General features: G+C 45.2%; 1 protein-coding gene across 1 annotated transcript; it reads right to left on the reverse strand.

Moving 5' to 3' along the window:
- Positions 1-1,570: 1,570 nt before the first annotated feature.
- LOC110963813 (GON-4-like protein) lies at positions 1,571-19,169 on the reverse strand. The gene is made up of 30 exons (XM_051957349.1): positions 19,026-19,169; positions 18,036-18,210; positions 17,777-17,904; positions 17,597-17,671; positions 17,361-17,411; positions 17,227-17,265; positions 16,966-17,061; positions 16,671-16,772; positions 16,368-16,517; positions 16,027-16,270; positions 15,173-15,274; positions 15,049-15,089; positions 14,658-14,758; positions 13,218-13,458; positions 12,746-12,832; positions 9,798-9,993; positions 9,552-9,702; positions 9,029-9,179; positions 7,505-7,621; positions 5,951-7,042; positions 5,624-5,867; positions 5,395-5,552; positions 4,487-4,684; positions 4,139-4,282; positions 3,678-3,986; positions 3,381-3,479; positions 2,767-2,893; positions 2,170-2,683; positions 1,981-2,083; positions 1,571-1,907 (listed from the first exon to the last, which is right to left on the reverse strand). Exons 1-30 carry the CDS (start codon positions 19,047-19,049, stop codon positions 1,791-1,793), a joined length of 5,376 nt encoding a protein of 1,791 aa, XP_051813309.1. The 5' UTR covers positions 19,050-19,169; the 3' UTR covers positions 1,571-1,790.
- Between the last annotated feature and the right edge of the window lie 93 nt (positions 19,170-19,262).

The raw sequence follows: 19,262 nt of genomic DNA on the forward strand, positions 1-19,262 counted from the left end.
GCAACACTGTGGCTCAGCTTGATGTGATTTCAGGCAGAAAAAAGTCTATCATTATACATCTAACATCTGGACCAGTTGCCGCCAAATCGTCTGTAGGGTATTGGAGTAGGTGGAGTCTCTTCCAGCTGACTGAGGATGAAGATTAACCTGGACAGGTAACAGTCCATCACAGGGCCACACACAGAGACGAATACACTCACATTCACACCTGCAAACAATTTAGAAGCACTGATTAACCTCAGCATTTCTCTGGATTGTGGGAGGAAGCTGGAGAAACTGGTGAGAATCCAGCAGAGAGAACATGGAAACACCACTCAGAAAGACTCCAGAACCAGAACCTTCTAGCTGTAAGGACACGGTGTTAGCCACTTGACCACCGTGCTGCTAAAAGGTGTCGCATGTTAAAGGCAAAAGTGATAATCAGGTGTTACATGTCTGAAACAGCTTGCAGTTAAAACACTGTTTCAAACACCTCAACAAGTTATGTAGCACAACAGAGACAGATGATGTTTCTCTGTCTGCTGCTGTTCTCCTTTCAGACAACAGAAACACCTCTTCAGTCCTCCAGAAGCCTCAGCACTGTGTTTCAAGTGGAAGCATGGACTGCTCTGCTCCTTAATGTGGTTTGGTTCAAGAAGGGAGGATTTACAGTTTTAGAGGGTAACCAGAATTCCCAAACCGGACTCCAAAATTATACTGTAAAGTGAGATACAGTACTTTTAAGAGTATTCCTTTCACAAAGTAAAGTAATTCTAAAATTAGTTGATCATCTGAGGTCAGTAAATGTGTCTCAGTGATGGTAGTATAAAGACTCCTGTATCTGCAAGGTCCAGTCACTGGTGGATTAGTTCTCCTGGATAGAGCCACACCATGAAGACTAAAGAACACTCCAAGAAACTGAGAAAAGGTTGTTGAAAAGCATCAGTCAGGGTGATTCAAGAACATTTCCAAGTTACTGAATATCTCTTGGAGTCCAGCTGAAACCATCAAGAAAAAGGAAGGAATATATGAATCTGACTAGAGCAGGACGTCCTCAAAAACTGAGTGACCAAGCAAGAAAGAGACTAGTGAAGGAGGCCATCAGAACACCTTTTATTCTTCTGCAGGAGCTACAAGCTTCAGCAGCTGAGATCTGGGAGACTATTTATACAACTGTTGTCTGTTCTTCACCAGTCAAAGCTTTATGGGAGACAAAGAGGAAGACTCTGCTGAAAAAAGCTCATATCTGGATTAGAGTTCACCAGAAGACACGTGGAGACTCTGAAGTTAACTGGAAGGAGGATCTTTGGTCTGAGGAGACAAAATTGGAGCTTTCAGGGTAGTTTAACAGATAAAAACATTGAACAGTGACAGTTACGGCACCTTTCAACTAGTTTTCAATAAACATGTCTCTGGTTAAAGGTGTGAGCAGAACAGTAACAGGTTTTAAATGATGTAAAAGTATAAAACAGCTTGACAAAACCAAGACTGAACATGGTTTAGAAATATGACTGAGGGTCCATTGGAACATTACCATTTTTCAGTGTTGAGGAGTCAAAATAAACTTCAAGAAACATGTCAGCAGACTGAGTGATGAAAAACTGATTTAATATTTAAAAAATGGAACATTTTTACAAAGACATTAAATAACGTGAAAGCTCATATGTACATTTATGTTATGAACAGTAAACACACCTGTGACTTCATACGTCTTTTACAATAAAAATACTCAAAACATCCAACAATACTTTCTGCTGCTAATCAGCAGTTCTTCTCATTGGGTAACAGAAGTCTGTTGTCATTGGTGAATATCAGTCTTCTACCTCATTGGCTGTTGCTGTCTCAGTGGGAGGGGCTTCATCCTCAGAGCTGGTCTGACGAGCTGCTGTCCGAAACAAACGCATCAAATCTCGAAACCTGTGAGACACCTGGAGACACGAGCACAAGTAAGAACAGAGCTTAAAAACTGACCCATCCCAGGCCAACAGAAGAAACAATCACCTCAGCAGGAGTCTTGTTGCCAAGCAGACTGGAGATGGCCTGAAAAGTGTCCTGATTGGCCCCATCCTGCTGACACGTTGTCAATATGACACGATCAGCTTCTCTGGATAAACAAGAAAACAACAGTCAGTAACTCCTGCTGCTCCCTACAGAGGAGGAGCACAGACGGTAGCTCAAACTCAGGTATACCTGGTCCACAGGATCACTTTCTCTCCACTCGCCGTCAGAGAAATGTTCTTGGCGCAGACAGGGAGGTCAGGAGGAGGACTGGGTCGAGGAGGAGCAGAGGAGGAAGAACCGAGGTTGGGGGAGGTGCAGACAGAGGGAGAAATGGAGGAGGTGATGGAGCTGATAAAAGAGGTGATGGAGAAGGTGCTGACAGAGGGAGAAACAGAAGAAATGGAGGAGGAGGAAGTGGAGAAGGTGATGGAGGAGGTAGTGGAGGAGGTGCAGGCAGAGGAACAGGAGGAGCTAACTGATGTAGAAGTGAAGACAGAGGAGCAGGTGGATGCTATGGAGGAGGTGATGGATGGAGGTTGTTGCACTTCCTCTCTCCTGATCCTCTTCCCCATCAGACCCTGCTCCTTCTCAGTGGTCTTCCTCTCCTCCTCTTCTTCATCGCCCTCTTCATCGTCCAGCTCCTCCTCCTCCTCCTTCTCATCAGTCAGAGGGAATGGGCCTTCCCATGATGCCCCACTTCGATCTGTCAGCAGAAACAAGCTGTCATTCAGAACAAACACACACCTGCTGGTCAGTTGGAAATGAACATGTGGTTCAGTGACACACCTGGCTGTGGACTGTCATCGCCTCCCTTCAGGTCCAGGTCTTTGTCACCTGGTTCGTCATGTGCAGAGCTTATCTGAGAGTAGAGAGGGTCCAGACTCTTCATGGCCCTGGACACGCCGCCAGAGGTCTGTAGCAGGGATCAACAGGTTAGTCAGGTATTTGCAAACATCTGTCACATCAGAGGGCTGAACTATGAAGCCAGATTAGCGGGTTAGCGAGGTATGTTGAACCTAAACTCAGGGTTTTTACTGTCGCGAGGGTGGCTCTCTTTAAACCTTGAATGGACATTTTTTTAAAGACGTAAAACAGACGACAAGTTAGACAGCTGCAGTAACTAAAGCAGGATTGAAAACTGCAGATTGAGGCTTATTAATATCACTACCGATTATTAGGACACGAGTAGATATGACTATTATAGTTTGTGTTTTTTGTGTACATGTACACCTTGAATTAAAAATCAATAAAACATATGTTCAAAAAAAAAAAAAAAAAAGATATGACTATTATTACAATTACCGTCACACTACAGGAAACCAAGAGCTAACCCTGAAGTTACCTCGATAACTACAGTCCTGCTCGCTGGTGCAGGTCCTAAAGCAAACATGAGGACACACCTTGTTGCCATGGCAGTGGGAGCATTCTTTCCTCCTGTGATGGCGGATCTTTGCATCAGGACAAAGGCAGGACCAGTGTTTATCTGACCAGTCACGGTCCTGGAAGCACAACACACACTCTAAACAACAAATCAACCAAGAAACTGACCACTGAGACAATTCAGATCTTTATAGGATCATGATCTTCGTAGGATAAAGACTTTAATATGATCCAGATCTCTAAAGGAACTAAAATTTGATAGGATCCAGACTTTAATCGGATCCAAACTCTTAGAAAGCCATTGGTGCCCTGCAGACCTTGTAGTTTCTGTGGCCGTCCATCTTCCTCCTTTGGCGCCGGTTTGTCATTGGTTGACTCTTAAGACCCTCTTCTTCCTCTTCAAGCTCTGGCAGTGTCACTTCCTCAAAGCCGCCACAGGTCCCGCCTCCTGACACCTGGCCGACCCCTTCTCCACCGTCTGACCCGCCCCCTCCTTCCTCTGGCCAATGGGCTTCTTCAAACTGTCCAGGGCGGGCTGGAGGTGGGCGGAGCTCATCAAAAAATACCCAGAATTCAGCTTGTAGATGGGTGTGGCCTTTTAGCAGCGTGGCCATCTGAGCTTTCAGCTGAAAACCAGTAAACAGCTGGTGTCAGCTTTGATAGACTGATCAATAACATCCACTGGTTAAACTGGTTTCTGTAAATTTATTGATAATGGTTCAACAGGTTTCTGTGCAGTTGTCAATGCTGGTTAAACTGGTGTCTACACCAATCATACCTCGTGGATAGTGGTTGAAGTCAGGTCTGGGCCGGTCTGCAGAGCTTTGATAATCTTCTGGTAATGTGACGGATTATCTCCAAAACTGATCTCTAACTGTCGCAGGAAACGACGGCTGCGTTCAAACGCCTGCTGTTCCTCCAACTGTGGAGAAGGGCATGATTTAGACAATTACTGAAGTTCATTATGAAAATGTCAAGCTGCCTTCAGGTAACATAAATCACTCAGTGCCTGTTTCACACCTGAACTGTACACTGACCTGTGATCAGTGACATTCTAAACACTGACAGGAAGCAGCAGATTGATGTAGGTTGCGTGGATGGGTGGATGGACACCTGTGCAACTCACCAGTCCACATTGCAGGGCCTGCTCTGGATGCAGGAATGCAGCAAAGTCTCGAAGAAGGTCCACCCGGTTTCCTAGGATGCAGCGCAGCTTCCGGTACAACAGCAACAGTTCTTCTCCTTCTCCTACCTGCTCAAACTCATTGAGCAGAGACACAAACTCCTCCATCTGCTCAGGTACGTCCTGCAGCGCATCACGCACCTGTGGACCAGAACAGTTATTTCAGTTTGATTCCTGTGGTGGCAAATCCCAACACGTCCTCACATGATAGTTTAAGGTCAAGGCCACAGGATCCCAGTGAAACCCAACAGTTGTCACATTCACCTCCAGAACCATCATAATGGGCTCTCGTTTGATTGCTGGAGAAACATCTGCAACTACTGGCTTGTGGCAGCCAAGTGTACATAGCGACATCGCTTTTTGATCCTTGGGCGTTGGCTCTTCCCATCATTGTGAAGCAAAATTCACCAAGTGTTGCATTGTTCACCCAGTAATAGAGAACATGAACTGGGTTTAGACTGGTGTGAGACAGCTTAGTTTTACATTGTAATGGTAGTCTTAACCCAACTATGAAATACTGCACATCACATTGTAAAACACTATCAATATAATGTGCAAGTAGAACCTTTCAGTTTACAAATTAGAAAGTCAAAAAATACAAACAGCTCACGTAATGTTAACAAGTTGACACAAAATAAGATCATGTATGTGAACAACTCGACTCTGTTAAAAATGTCAGATAGAACCATGAATTCCAAGGTGACCAAGGAACAGAAAACAACAACCAGAGTCTGCTGCCGAGTTTACATGTGGAAACAATTTCAGTCTGAAGTGAGCTCCTCCTTGGGGGTTCTCGTTGAGGACAGTCTCTAGTCTGTGGCTCTCTGGTAGGACACATCCTACAGTCTTACCCTGTTGAGGTAGCTCTGGGCAAACGCCACGTCTTTGCTCTCTCTGTGTGGGTCGTTGTCCAGGATATTTTCATCGTAAAGCAGCAACAACTTAGCGGCGTCTTTGCTGTGACGCTCCTGACGGCTCCTCTTCAAACTGCGATGAGGTCGGCTTCGACCTGCAGACGACAGGAGACACTTGGTTATGATGTAAAGATGAAAAACAAATGCTACCAGAGACAGATCTGACCTCGTCCTCGTCCGGGACATCTCCCTCCTCCTCTGGGCGTCCTCTCTCCTGACGGCGTCTCCTCGTCTAAGTCCACCTTACTGCTCCGCCCCGCCGCAGACTCCTCTCCCTTCGGTCCCTCCTCTTCTTCCTCCTCCTCCTCCTCCTGAGAACCAGGAGATGTTGGAGAGTGGTCCTCCTCTGAGTCTCCGTCTGCACAGAGCCTCCGCTCTGCTGCAAGCCACGTCAGCTGCTTCATGGTTTCCTAAAGGTCAGAGGTAAGAGATCAGCCTCGCAGCAAAGGTCGAAGGTCAGCCTCACTGATGATGTCAGAAACCTCCTGGTTACCTGTAGCTCTGGAACAGACAGCACTGACTCCTCTGATGCTGATGACATCACTTCCTCCTCATCTTCATCCTGTGTGAGGTCATCAAAATCCTCCTCCTCCTCGCCCTGCCGGTCCTGATCTTCGTCCCTGTCTTTGTCTCCATCATCCTCCCTCTCTCCTCCCCCGTCCTCCCTCTCTCCCCCTCCGTCCTCCTCATCTTCTCCTCCTCCATTCTCCCTTTCTCCTCCTCCGTCCTCCCTCTCCCCTCCTCCTTCCTCCCTGTCTTCTTCTCCCTCCTCCCCATCTTCCCCACCCTCCTCCTCCTGGTCTCCTCTTCCATCCATCCCCTCACTCCTCTGCTCCTCCCCTCCACTGCTTTCTCCTCCATCCAAACTGACATGATGAACAGTCGACTTCTCCTCCCTCTCCTGCCGCTGTCTCACCTGTGGAGGTGTGGGGCTTGGCTTTGTGGTATTCTCCTCATTGTGCTCTTTTATGATTTGAACATGAGGCTGCTGGTGCCCAAGAGCATGCTGGGAGGTGGTGGTGGGGGGAGGCGGTGGCGGCCACATCATCTGGAGGAGGAAGTAGCTGGGCTTCACAACTGTATCTGAGCAAGGCATTATGGGATTCGTAGCTTTATGGTTGGACAGCGGGGGCAGTGGGACGAGGAATGGGATGGAGGTGAGGCGTTCCTGCTCAGAAACATTTTGCTGCAGATTTTGGCCAATAGGACGGCAGGACTGGATGACATCAGGGTGGGAGGAGACTGGATGAACAGTAGTTAATTGGATGGCCCCACTGACAGGAGCTGGAGCCAATGGTAGGCTTGCTGACACAGCCGGAGGGTCAGAGAGTGACGAAACATCCGGAGAAGGAAGAGACAAGTAACTAACTGGCTGCATGTCCACCCGTCGGTCTGTCAGGGCTTTAGCGAGGGGCAACAGAGATGCATTGTGGGCCAGGGTGAAAAGGCGTCTGTGGGGACGGGGAGGTGGGCGGGAGGACTTGTTGAGCCAGTAGGGGTGGAGCCTGAGGGCACAACCTGGAGGGAGGGTGGGCGGGTAACAGGTGGAGTCCAGCCGGGTCTTCTGGATGATCTGCTGACTGTTCTGCAGGTGAGAAGCAACCAACATCCTGTCAGTGATGGGATAGTTACTCTTTTACTGAAAGGATCGTTCTTCTGTCAGTGAGGGGTTAGCTAATCTGTCAGTATGGGGTTAGTCCATCTGTTCACTACATGTTAATCAAGGCTGTTAGTTACAGTTTAGTTAACCTTCTGAACCCAACAATCCACTGGCAGGTGTGCATGACTGTATCTATAATCTATAGTATGCAGAGCCTCCATTTATCCAGTGTTGGTAACATCTGTGGACACTTGGAAACATGTTGGTTTTTACATGTTTGTCTCTCTAGCCATGGAATTACATATAGAATTAGTTACAGCTGATATAAAAAACAGCTGATGTGATATCAAGTGTTGTTTCCTGTCCCATGTAATAACGTGAATGGATTGAAACAGATGAGAAATGACACCTGTCAGTGAAAACAAGATCAGGTTTTGTTTCTCAGACCTTGAGCCAGTTTGGGATGTTGGAGGTGCTTCTGTCCACTGGGGGGCGCTGGTCTTCTGGCAGAACTCTGCTGCAGGCAAGTGGCAGCGGAGGAATGACTCCCTGAGTCAGGAAGGTCTGAAAATACGACAAGAAGACAGTTCATCTGCATCTATCTACCTGAGTATTGTGTGTCTGCAGAACTTTCAGGACCCTGGAGTTTGTTCACCGGCTAAGTGGATGTTAAAGGAAGCGGCAGCATTTCTGGTTATGATGAACAACAGTCACAGTCTGAGTAATGAGTGTGAGTAAAGTTTTACTAGTTTAACCATAAAAACAGGGCCGATGTCTTCATTTGCACAGTAAAGCTCGTATCAACCTGCTAAAGTGTGAGAAATAAACTGTTTAAACATTATTAAACCTGCAAATGACCAGTTTTACATAAAGAAAGCTGCTGTGAAACCAACTCTGAGCTGTTTGATTTGTTTCACTGAGTCAGGGTGAGGTTTTGGCTCTAGATGAAGATAATTAACTACAGCCAACATATTAATTAATCCTTCATCCGATACTAGAAGTCTGGTGAACAGATCTTTGTCACTCCATTAAGCAGCAACAACCTTCAGTGTGAATGTTTAACATTCAGTGTTTTATACTGAAGTACCAGTTATGACTGTAGTGTTTAAAATACTTCTGACAATCCAGCAGGAATAATGTTGTTTGTCTACCATTTCAGTAAATTGGAAGAATTTTGCTGATGGATAGAAAAAGAACTGAGGAAAGAAGAGAGAGAATTCTGTTGATCAACAATGCTCACTTCAAGAGGGATACTTTAGCATGAAATTTAATATATATATATATATATATATATATATATATATATAGCCAAAGCAAAAACATAGTGAACCATGTACCATCATGATATATTAATGCTCTGTCTACTTTTGCATGTTTATGTCATTCTATGTGTCTCGCAGAAGTTAATGAAGTCCTCAGTGGTGGCAGTCACAACAATAGTTTACTTTTGCTTCTTTGTGGGTGATGGTGTGATTTTTTGACTACTATTATATTAAATAAATATGTATTTGGCTCTAGAGTTGTCCTTGTGTTTTGCCTCTTTCCACTTTTCAAACCATCCTGTTTGAGAGCTAAAGACCACACAGATATCAGCATATGATTCTGTTATCTTTTTACCCGATAATGACATCAGTTTATTAATTAATTTTTAAAGAATAATTAATAATTACACAATTTGTCCAAATGCAAGTCTTATTAACCGAGTTAAATTACAAAAAGTATTTTGGATGTAATAAACCTTGAGTGAAATCCTGCTTTAAAACCTTAAATTGCACACTTTAGTGATCGTCCACTGCAGCAGGTGATGCTATAAAAGCCTGTAAACGTGCAGTTCTATCGGTGCAGCCTCTGGGTCTGCAGACACAAACTACTGGTCCAAACCCACAGACATACTCACAGGACACTGTTACAGCTGTTATAGTATTTGCCAACCATATGACACAGTGTATGGTGATGTCACAGTGATGTCACCTTGATGACGTTGTTGCGTGGCGCTCTTGAACTGCTCATCTCTCTGACGTGTTTCCTGAAGTTCCATCGACTCTTGCAGAGCAGGTACGAGCTGATCAGCTGATCTGAATGTACCGTGCCCTCGAAGTGCTTCAGGCCCAGAACAATCAGCCTGCACAGAGGCACCATGGGAAACACTATGTCAGACAGTATATTCTTTGGACCACTTCCTCTCTGTCCTTTCTGCAGATGTCTATGGTTATGTACTATGTTATATCATTAACCTTTAACTTTACTGTGATGTAGACTAAAGTTTAAATAAATACAAATAAAAATGTGAAAAATTTAAATCTGTAATTTACAAAAAGTCTTCTGATGCTTTGCTACGGATTCAAACGAAGCCAATATTTATCTTTTCAGACCCATGTTTGTGTCTATAAGACCAACATACTACATCATACTGCAAGTCAGGACACAAGCAGAAGCCCAAAACCTCTATGCAGACCTCTGTGATCAAACTATGGTGAGATATAGACATTTGTACCCGTCCTCTCCTGCAGTGTAAACACTCCTGTGGTGTCTGCTGTGGAGGGCGGGGTCCAGGCTGCAGACAGGAAGCAGTTCTGGGTAGAGAAAGACGGATCGGGTGGCGAACAACCAGGCGGTGTCAGCAGGCAGCAGAGGGAAGGCGTGGCCTAACAGAACCAGGACCAGAAACATAAGCAGCTGACAGAACACCAAACAGGCATTTAACCTTCAGTCAGAGCAAAGGCTTAGATCTTCTCCTTACTGTTGGTTGCAGGAGTCATTCTCGGTAGCCAGCGTCTGGAGACTGCAGGAACAGGAGCAGCAGGAGGAGCAGGTGGAGGCTCCTCCCTCTGCTCCTCTTCCTGCAGGAGATCCAGCGCCCCCTGCAGGTTGCACACTCTGAAACTGCTGCGGAGACGTACGTCCTCCCGGCGACGAGCAAAGTGTTGAAGCTCCTCCTGAGGGGAAGAAGAGAGATTTGTTGTGTTGTTTACTGATTAAAGTGTTGCTGTTTACTGACCAATACGCTACACAACAAAGGGAGGTTAGTTGGTCAGCATGCATGTTGAGATGAAGGTGTCTAACCCTAACCCTTAACCTGCTAGATCTCCATGGTAACTGATGCTGTGGAGCTAACCTGGTCCAGGTTCTGTTCATCTACCTTCAGCCAAATGGTTTCCTGATGATTCTCTCTGAGAGATTCTGTTTCGAAATTGAGGTAAAATGCTTTATCTGTAAATCTGTTGACCTGTATGTTACTAAAACCGCTGAATGAAGCAGTTACAGTATCACACACTGGATGCATTGTGTTGCCATGGAAACCTACATGTAATCAGCTGGTGATGCAGAAATCGTATAGATATGTTTTAATGTTTGGTCTGTTGACATGCTTGGTGCTGCAGCTGGTATAACACTCATTAAAACATTTAAATATATTGATTACCTAATCTTACACTCGACAAAAATATAAACACAACATTTTTGTTTTTGCTCCCATTTTTTATGAGATGAACTCAAAGATCTAAAACTTTTTCCACATACACAATATCACCATTTCTCTCAAATATTGTTGACAAATCTGTCTAAATCTGTGATAGTGAGCACTTCTCCTTTGCTGAGATAATCCATCCCACCTCACAGGTGTGCCAAATCAAGATGCTGATTAGACACCATGATTAGTGCACAGGTGTGCCTTAGACTGCTCACAATAAAAGGCCACTCTGAAAGGTGCAGTTTGGTTTTATTGGTGGGGGTTTCAACTCCTCTTTAATGGCTGTGCGAAGTTGCTGGATATTGGCGGGAACTGGTACACGCTGGGGCTGCACAGTAGGTAGTGGTTAGCACTTTGGCCTTGCACCAAGAAGATCCCCGGTTCAAATCCCGGGGTGGGCCTGGGATCTTTCTGCATGGAGTTCACATGTTCTCCCTGTGCATGCGTGGGTTTTCTCCGGGTACTCCGGCTTCCTCCCACAGTCCAAAAATATGCTGAGGTTAATTGATAACTCTAAATTGCCCATAGGTGTGAATGTGACTGTTTGTCTGAAAATGTAGCCCTGCGACAGACTGGCGACCTTTCCAGGGTGTCCCCTGCCTTCGCCCGAGTCAGCTGGGATAGGCTCCAGCACCCCCCGCGTCCCTAGTGAGGATTAAGTGGTGTATAGAGAATGGATGGATGGATGGTATACGCTGTCGTATACGCTGTCGTATACGCCGATCCAGAGCATCCCAAACATGCTCAATGGGTGACATGTCTGGTGAGTATGCTGGCCATGCAAGAACTGGGATGTTTTCAGCTTCCAACAATTGTGTACAGATCCTTGCAACATGGGGCCGTGCATTATCCTGCTGCAACATGAGGTGATGTTCTTGGATGTATGGCACAACAATGGGCCTCAGGATCTCGTCACGATATCTCTGTGCATTCAAAATGCCATCAATAAAATGCACCTGTGTTCTTCGTCCATAACAGACGCCTGCCCATACCATAACCCCACCGCCACCATGGGCCACTCCATCCACAACACTGACATCAGAAAACTGCTCACCCACACGATGCCACACACGCTGTCTGCCATCTGCCCTGAACAGTGTAAACCGGGATTCATCTGTGAAGAGAACACCTCTCCAACGTGAGAGATGCCATCCAATGTGAGCATTTACCCACTCAAGTCGGTTACCACGACGAACTGGAGTCAGGTCGAGACCCCGATGAGGATGACGAGCATGCAGATGAACTTCCCTGAGACCGTTTCTGACAGTTTGTGCAGAAATTCTTTGATTACCCAAACTGATTGTTTCAGCAGCTGTCCGAGTGGCTGGTCTCAGACCATCTTGGAGGTGAACATGCTGGATGTGGAGGTCCTGGGCTGGTGTGGTTACACGTGGTCTGTGGCTGTGAGGCTGGTTGGATGTACTGCCAAATTCTCTGAAACGCCTTTGGAGACGGCTTATGGTAGAGAAATGAACATTCAATACACCAGCAACAGCTCTGGTTGATATTCCTGCTGTCAGCATGCCAATTGCACGCTCCCTCAAATCTTGCCACATCTGTGGCATTGTGCTGTGTGATAAAACTGCACCTTTCAGAGTGGCCTTTTATTGTGGGCAGTCTAAGGCACACCTGTGCACTAATCATGGTGTCTAATCAGCATCTTGATATGGCACACCTGTGAGGTGGGATGGATTATCTCAGGGAAGGAGAAGTGCTCACTATCACAGATTTAGACAGATTTGTGAACAATATTTGAGAGAAATGGTGATGTGTGTGTGGAAAAAGTTTTAGATCTTTGAGTTCATCTCATAAAAAATGGGAGCAAAAACAAAAGTGTTGTGTTTATATTTTTGTTGAGTGTATTTACTACAGAGAATATTCAGTAACATTAATGTCACTTTGATTCAGCCAAAAATAAAAGTGATTTCCTGCATTATGGGACAGTGTCAGACCTAAATTTTTATATTCCTCACTGTTCTACATTAAAACAGCCTGTTGACTGTTTGATTTTGTACAGATGAAAAGTCACACGACGCGTTAAACACCTCCTTTGATTAGAAGGCAGAAAGTCTGAGTCCACAAAGACAGTGAACAACCAGCTGTGTGATACCGCTGACTGGGATTTTGCTTAGTTGTTGAGCCGACTGACACAAAGAAAGCTCTGCTTCAAACTCGCTTCATCGTACAGCCTTCAGGTAATGTTTGTGTCGTTTACTGACCAGGTAGTGCTTGGTGATGCAGGCTTCGTGGTTCAGGGCATCAATACGGCGACTCAGCAGGTGTACCTGAGTCAACAGCTGCACATGCTGAAAGAGAAAGCAACACAGAGCAGGTAATTACAGATACACCAATACAAATATAAAGGACACACTATGAAACACATCCACTATCTTCTGCAGCTGGTCCAGGTCCAGCATGGCAGCAGTCTAAGACATCTCATTTCTTCAGTTTCTAACCAGAAACCGGGACCTCAGCTGAATCCAGTAAACCTCCACAGTCTAATGAAGCCTGCAGAACCAAATCATTTGCAAGGAGCAGCAGTTTGGTCCTGAAGCCTCTCCACATTGACTGCATCATCAGACTTGAAAACCACCAAGGACTCCTTCAGATGTGCTCCTAATTTCTCCTGAGTGTCACACACAAGGGCAGCTGCAGACTTGAACTCCAGACAGCTGTAACAGTCTTACACACCTGCTGTACTTGCTGCTGTAGCTGCAGCCTCTGGGTGTAGTCCAGGTGGAGCGAAGGGCAGGTCCAGCTCGGCAGCACTAAGACGGAGGCGATGTTGTTGGATGGTGTGTCCTTGGCGTTTGTGTTGTTCCGGAGCTGATTAGTTGTGTCTTGCAGTGCTCTCCTCTGCTGCAGGGCTTCATATCGTTTCCTGATCGTCTGCCGTCGCTCCGTCAACATGCTAGCTAACGGTGCCTCAAAACTGTGGACAGCAAACAGGTAGAAGACAGGTTTTTCAGGTGTCCGTTTCCTTCTCTGACTCAACACTGGCATGGTCTAAGTTATGTACAAATTAAGTAAACTAAATGTTAAAGTTGTCTTAGATGAGGGACACACTGAGACAGGAACCAGTTTGACCTGGCAGTGTTTAAATGGGACATAGTTTGAAACCAGATGTTTCCTCTAATTGGATTCTTCTTCATGTTCTTTGTGTGAAGAAGCAGCAGAGGATGTTTCTGTTCCTCCCAACCCAAACAGTTACAGCACTTCTCTGCTGCACCGTCCCAACAGGAGGACTGACCGTATGTTATAGACACGAGCGTCTTCGTTTGTTTGTATGCATGTAAATGTTTTAGTGTTTCCATAGTTGTGGATAAAAAGCTCTACAAACGCAAACATCACAGCTGTAAAACCATCGAAATTCATGTTTCACATCATTAAATTAGTTTTAAAAGCTGCTGCACAAAGAATGTTTGGACAAACAGAGTGTTACATCTGACAGACTGATAATTACAACAGAGGCTTCTAATGTTATGAGCTTTCTCTGCATTAGCCTAAATCAGCTAGCATTATGACTCTGGTCGTCAATAACAAACACTAAATATCGCCCTGCATGTTTTTGTTGCTGCAGTTGAATGCTCTTATTGTCCAGAACATGCAGCGTCTGTGCTGCGTTCAGGACCACAGAAACACAAGGACCCACTCATTGTCAGGAGTTTAAATCAGTTTAGAATCAAAGTATCAGAGGTTGCGACGTCTGTAATCCAGATGTTCTGTATGGATGTCTTTGTAAAGCCGTACAGTCACTTTTGAATGTATTCAAACCGTTACTTTGTGTTCAAGAACTAATTTTAAAGCAATAACATCAATGATTTTCAATCAATCTACACTGAGTAACCAAGAATGATGAAGTGAAAACTTGCTTTAGACAAATATGTGACATAAGTTTGTGTATTTAGATTCAGTTTTCTCTACCTAATCAGGTTCTGAAAACATGAGATTATCAAATCAAACAGGCTAAACATGACCACAGTTTGGAGCCACAGAAAAAAATTTAATCTGCTACACAGTGAAGGTCTAAACATTTTTAAAAGTGTCTATATTTAAATAAATATCCAACATATGTTTGTACAGATATGTGCTCGACACTCTGACCTCCCATCATGCATCACTCCGCGTTACCGTAAAGCCTGGGGGACATTGAATTTTGGTCCAGTCTGTGATGGAGCCTCCTCCTCTTCTTCCTGCTCCTCCTCCTCAGCGGCCACATCCTCGTCCTTCAGCTGCAACAGAAAACAGCATCACTTCAGAAGCTCTTTTTCACTACACAGTCCATAGACCCAGAAATGTGAAGCAAAGCCCAGAGTTCTTGTTTTAAAGAGTTTTAAACGGTACAGGATAAATCAGATGTTTTGTCCAGTGATGATGTAAAGAAGAAGAAAAATCTTTATTTATTGTCGTTCACAGCAGTCTGACGTGAAGTATAACTCTACAACAAAGTCATAATAAGGAATGAAGTCAGCAGTGAAATACAAACCAAATCACATTTCAGTAACCAAACATTTAAACTCACTGTGTCAAAGAGTTCCTCCAGCAGCTCATTTACTTCCTTCTCTGAAAAAGACACAGAACAGTTCATAGCGAGAACAACAAGTGAAACAACAAAACCAGAGAGTTCTGACGTCCACGTAACTTACTGGTGATCTGCACGGCCCGGTCCGTCCGATAGTCCTCCATGTCCGGTTCATCCAGATCTTCCACAAAGTTGTACTCGGGATCGTCGTCGTCATCGGCTTCATCTGAGAAAACAACAGGTAAACAACAACAAAAAACAGGTAGAGTCAGCTGTCAGAGATAAACAACAAAACAACAGGGCTTTCAGTTGGTCGCACCAGCATGACTCCAAACCTCTAAATTGGCCTGAAAACAGTCAGAGTTGAACAAAAACGCTACATTTGAACTCGCACACTCTTGAAAAGTGTTCGCAGCCTGCAGCCCTGAAACAACAGCTGGCACAGCAGTAAACAACAACAAGCAGACTCACACCTCTGGTTCACTCCGATTACTCTGAACTGAATTTGCTATTTTGTCTTCACACAGAAATTGATTCCTAAAATTTTCATGGACTCCTGTTTTGAAATTAGATTTATCAATGAGGTGGTGAAGTTTTCAGTTCTTAAACTTCAGCTTTATAGAAACAACGCATTTGTCAGTACTACACTTAAATCTTAATCTGCACCAAACACTTTAAGAAAAACTGATATGACTTACAATGTAAAAAAAAAAATCTCTGCACATTTTACTCCTCAAGAGGAACAAATCCTGGTTGTTGATCAAACTATAAAAGCCCTCAGAGTGCAGTCTGAGCACTGTGCTGTTGGTCAAACTAAAAGAAAGCTGATGTTGAAATCAGTCAGATGTTGCTGAAAGTTTTTCTGATGTCAGTGAAAGTGAAAAAGAAGAAGAAATTCTCAAAGCGATAGGAAGACAAACTTTCCAAAAGACAAACCGAGTCAGAGTTTGATACTGGTGACACTGCTGTCAGTCTAACCTTCACAATCAGGCGCCATGAGACTCTGCAGCCATCTCGTCCAATGACGGTCCTCCTCCCGCTGGGCGTGGCTCTGATCATACATGTCTGCTGTGATGTCAGGGGCAAGAAGCTCCGCCTCCAGCTGACCCAGAGGGATGTTAACTAGAGGAAGCTTGGAGCGTGTGCGGTATGCCAAACAGCTAAAACCTTCATCACCACCATCATTGTTGTCATTATCACCATCAGGTTTTCTGTCCAGAGACTGAGACACAGACAGGCGAGAGACACAGAAAAGTGAGACAGGAAGACGGGTGAAAGAGAGAAGCAGACACATGAGAGAGAGGGACAGTCAGGTGTACCTGTCCATAGGTGTAGGCGGGGCTGCAGTCCAGCTCCTCCTCCACAGCGTTTAGTCTCTCCATGAAGGAAGATTCAACTGGAGCAGAAAAGAGCTGCTGAGGACAGCAGGTGGACGTCCTCATGTGTTCCCTCAGGTGTGCTGGACATCTCTGAAAAACAGATCTCATTTCACTTATCGAACACAATCGACTCCCCTCCTCCCATCTTAGTCCGGCCCACCAGAGGTTCGAGGAGGAGACATGAGGAGTCGAGGCAACAGGATTTACCAAATTGGAACTTGAGAGGGTCAGGGGTTAGGGTACCTGTAGGGATTCTTGGGACCTCTGGTCTTCTGAAGGTTTGGTTTGTGAGCCCAGCAGCATTCTGGGAGGGGAAGCCAGGCTGTCTCCATCACTGAGGAAGCTCTGCACACAGAGTATTGATTGGTAAAGACTAGTCTTCTATTTTTTTAAACAAGGTGTGTTGGCTCCTTTTACACAGAAATAAGTCATAAAGTGTTCAAGAGGACCAGCAGTCTGCATGTATTAACGTTCCAGTGTTACGTAAAATAAATTGTTACACTGTTGGACATGGTTGGACGGTCGGGAAGCCACTCACCTCTGTGTCTTCCTCCTCCTCGTCTTCATCAGGACAATACTCCTCATCAGATGAATCTTCATCCTCCTCAAGATCAATGTCAACAAACTGAGGAGGCTGCAGGACAGACAGGCGGTTCGAGAGGCAGACAGTCAGAAAAAGTGACTACTGTAGACTTTAAAGAGAGAGGCAGACAGAGTGTAGAGAACAGACAGAGAGAGAGAAAGACAGGCAGTAAAATAAACAGACTGTTAGTGAGAGAGACAAAGAGAATGATTTTACCTTGACTGGGTTCAGTGCTGAAAAACTCCAGTTTAGTGGCTGGAACCAGACATAAAGACATACAAACAGGTTAGACAGGCTTGTCTTAAACTGTAGAGAAAGTGTCAGACAGATTTGTAGGAGGTTGAGTCTACCTGTCCCTGCTGGATGGCTTGTTTCAGTCTGGACCGAGTCATTTTCGCCTCCTGATGGAAGACAGACAGACATTACTGTTATGATAAAGACATAGAGAGTAAGAAAGAGACAAGGAGAGAGGCAAGACCTTCATTATGATAAAGCAAAATGAACGCATGAAGGACAATAAACATGAAAAGACACTGCAGAGACACAATAAAGTCCATCTGAAGACACAGACTGAGATGACACTCACAAACATGGGCTGGTCCTGAGTGTCTCTGATTGCTGCCTTCATCATCGCCACCACGTGCTCATGGGTAATCACCTCCTGATGGGACACACAGGAAGTTAGCGCACAGAGACACGAAACACTGAGGACAATGACAAGTCACATTCTGAGGACAGAAACACAATCCACGTCCATGCTGCTCACATGTAGGATGGCGCGCACGTTGCTGGATGTCAGGTTGAGCTCTCTGGACTTCCTGTCCAGGTCAATGTCCAGTCGACCCATTTCATCATCACTTAGTTCGCAGGTCTCTGTGGCGACAGTCCCCTCACCTGAGCAGGAGACAGAAACACTTGTACATGTGGCTCTGTCTCCATCAGGTGCACACCTCTCTGTGTACGCCTGTTCACAGGTGAAGTTCACCAAATTACACATGAAATACAATCTAATATGTATGAGTCACCTGAGACAGATGTTGTGACCTGCTGTCTTTCATCAGTGGGACGTTCTGTTCCAGGTGTGGACGTTGTCTCTGACCTCTGTCCTGTTCGGAAAACATCTGTCCCTCCATCCGTCCTAAATGATTTGACCTCCAGAGGACAAATGTCTTCTTCAGCTGGACGCCGCCTCTCCGTCCACTGGAACACACAGAGGATGATCAATAAGACCAGTGATCGAAACATTAGCAATTAATACATCATCAGCAACTGATACATCAGTAATCTATATTAGCTATCAATACATCTATAACCGATACACCAGTGATCAATACATCAGTGTCATTAGAATAATTAATCTGTGATCAATGTGTCAGTATTTCAAAGCGTCTCTGAGCAGCTTCTTTGTCAGGAAAACTGTCCATCCATCATCTATACAACCCTTAAACCCATGCGGGGCTGGAGTCTGTCCCAGCTGAAACCTGGGGACAAACTGGACAGGTCACCAGTCTATCACAGGACTACAAATACAAAAAATCATACTCACACTTACGGACAATTTAGAGTTACCAATTGACCTCAGCATGTTTTTGGACTGTGGGAGGAAGCTGGAGAAACCTGAGGAAACCCACGCATGTAGAGGGAGAACATGTAAACTCCATACAGGAAGATCCCCGGAAGAGATAAAACCAGAGTTATCAAATTTTTAATTGATTCGGAACAAATCCAACACCTGTCCATCAGTTCGTCTTTGTCAAAACACTCTGGAAAACGTTGCTTTTAAGGTGCTATATGAGTAAGAAACTATTATATTAATATCGTTATATGGCAGACGAGTCTTCAGGTGGGTTTGTGCAGGCTTGTGCTCAGCTGTACAGGTAAACAACAGGTAAGCACAAACCGTCGCAACACCGGCAGCTAACGTGGCTAAGCTAACACCCAGCAGGCGGCCGTACTGAGCAGGCGCAGCTTTAAGAGCAGTAAACGAACCGACCCTGGTCCAGAGGAGGACTCACCGTCACACTGAAATCTGCCGCCATCTGTTCTCTGTCATGTTCACCAGGTAGCTCCGTTAGCTTCTGCTCTGTCAACAACTACAACACTTTCTTGACCCGGAAGTGGTTTCCGACAAGGCGCCGTTGGTTTAAATGCGGAGCCACGCAACAAGTGTTTGGCGCCACCTGCTGTCCTGGAGGTCTGACAGCGGGAATCTGATTCAAGATTTTTTATTATCATCGGTAGGTGGCGGTAAT

The sequence above is a fragment of the Acanthochromis polyacanthus genome, chromosome 12 (genome assembly GCF_021347895.1).
Source record: "Acanthochromis polyacanthus isolate Apoly-LR-REF ecotype Palm Island chromosome 12, KAUST_Apoly_ChrSc, whole genome shotgun sequence".
Classification (NCBI taxonomy): Eukaryota; Metazoa; Chordata; class Actinopteri; family Pomacentridae; genus Acanthochromis; species Acanthochromis polyacanthus.

Coding starts and splice junctions, on each gene's coding strand:
- LOC110963813 (XM_051957349.1), bottom strand. CDS start 19,049: ATGGCGGCAGATTTCAGTGTGACG. Junction 9,180..9,551: donor TACACTGCAGGAGAGGACGG/GTACAAATGTCT, acceptor GCCTCTGTGCAG/GCTGATTGTTCTGGGCCTGA. Junction 4,283..4,486: donor AGGCCCTGCAATGTGGACTG/GTGAGTTGCACA, acceptor CCTTCTCCACAG/TTGGAGGAACAGCAGGCGTT.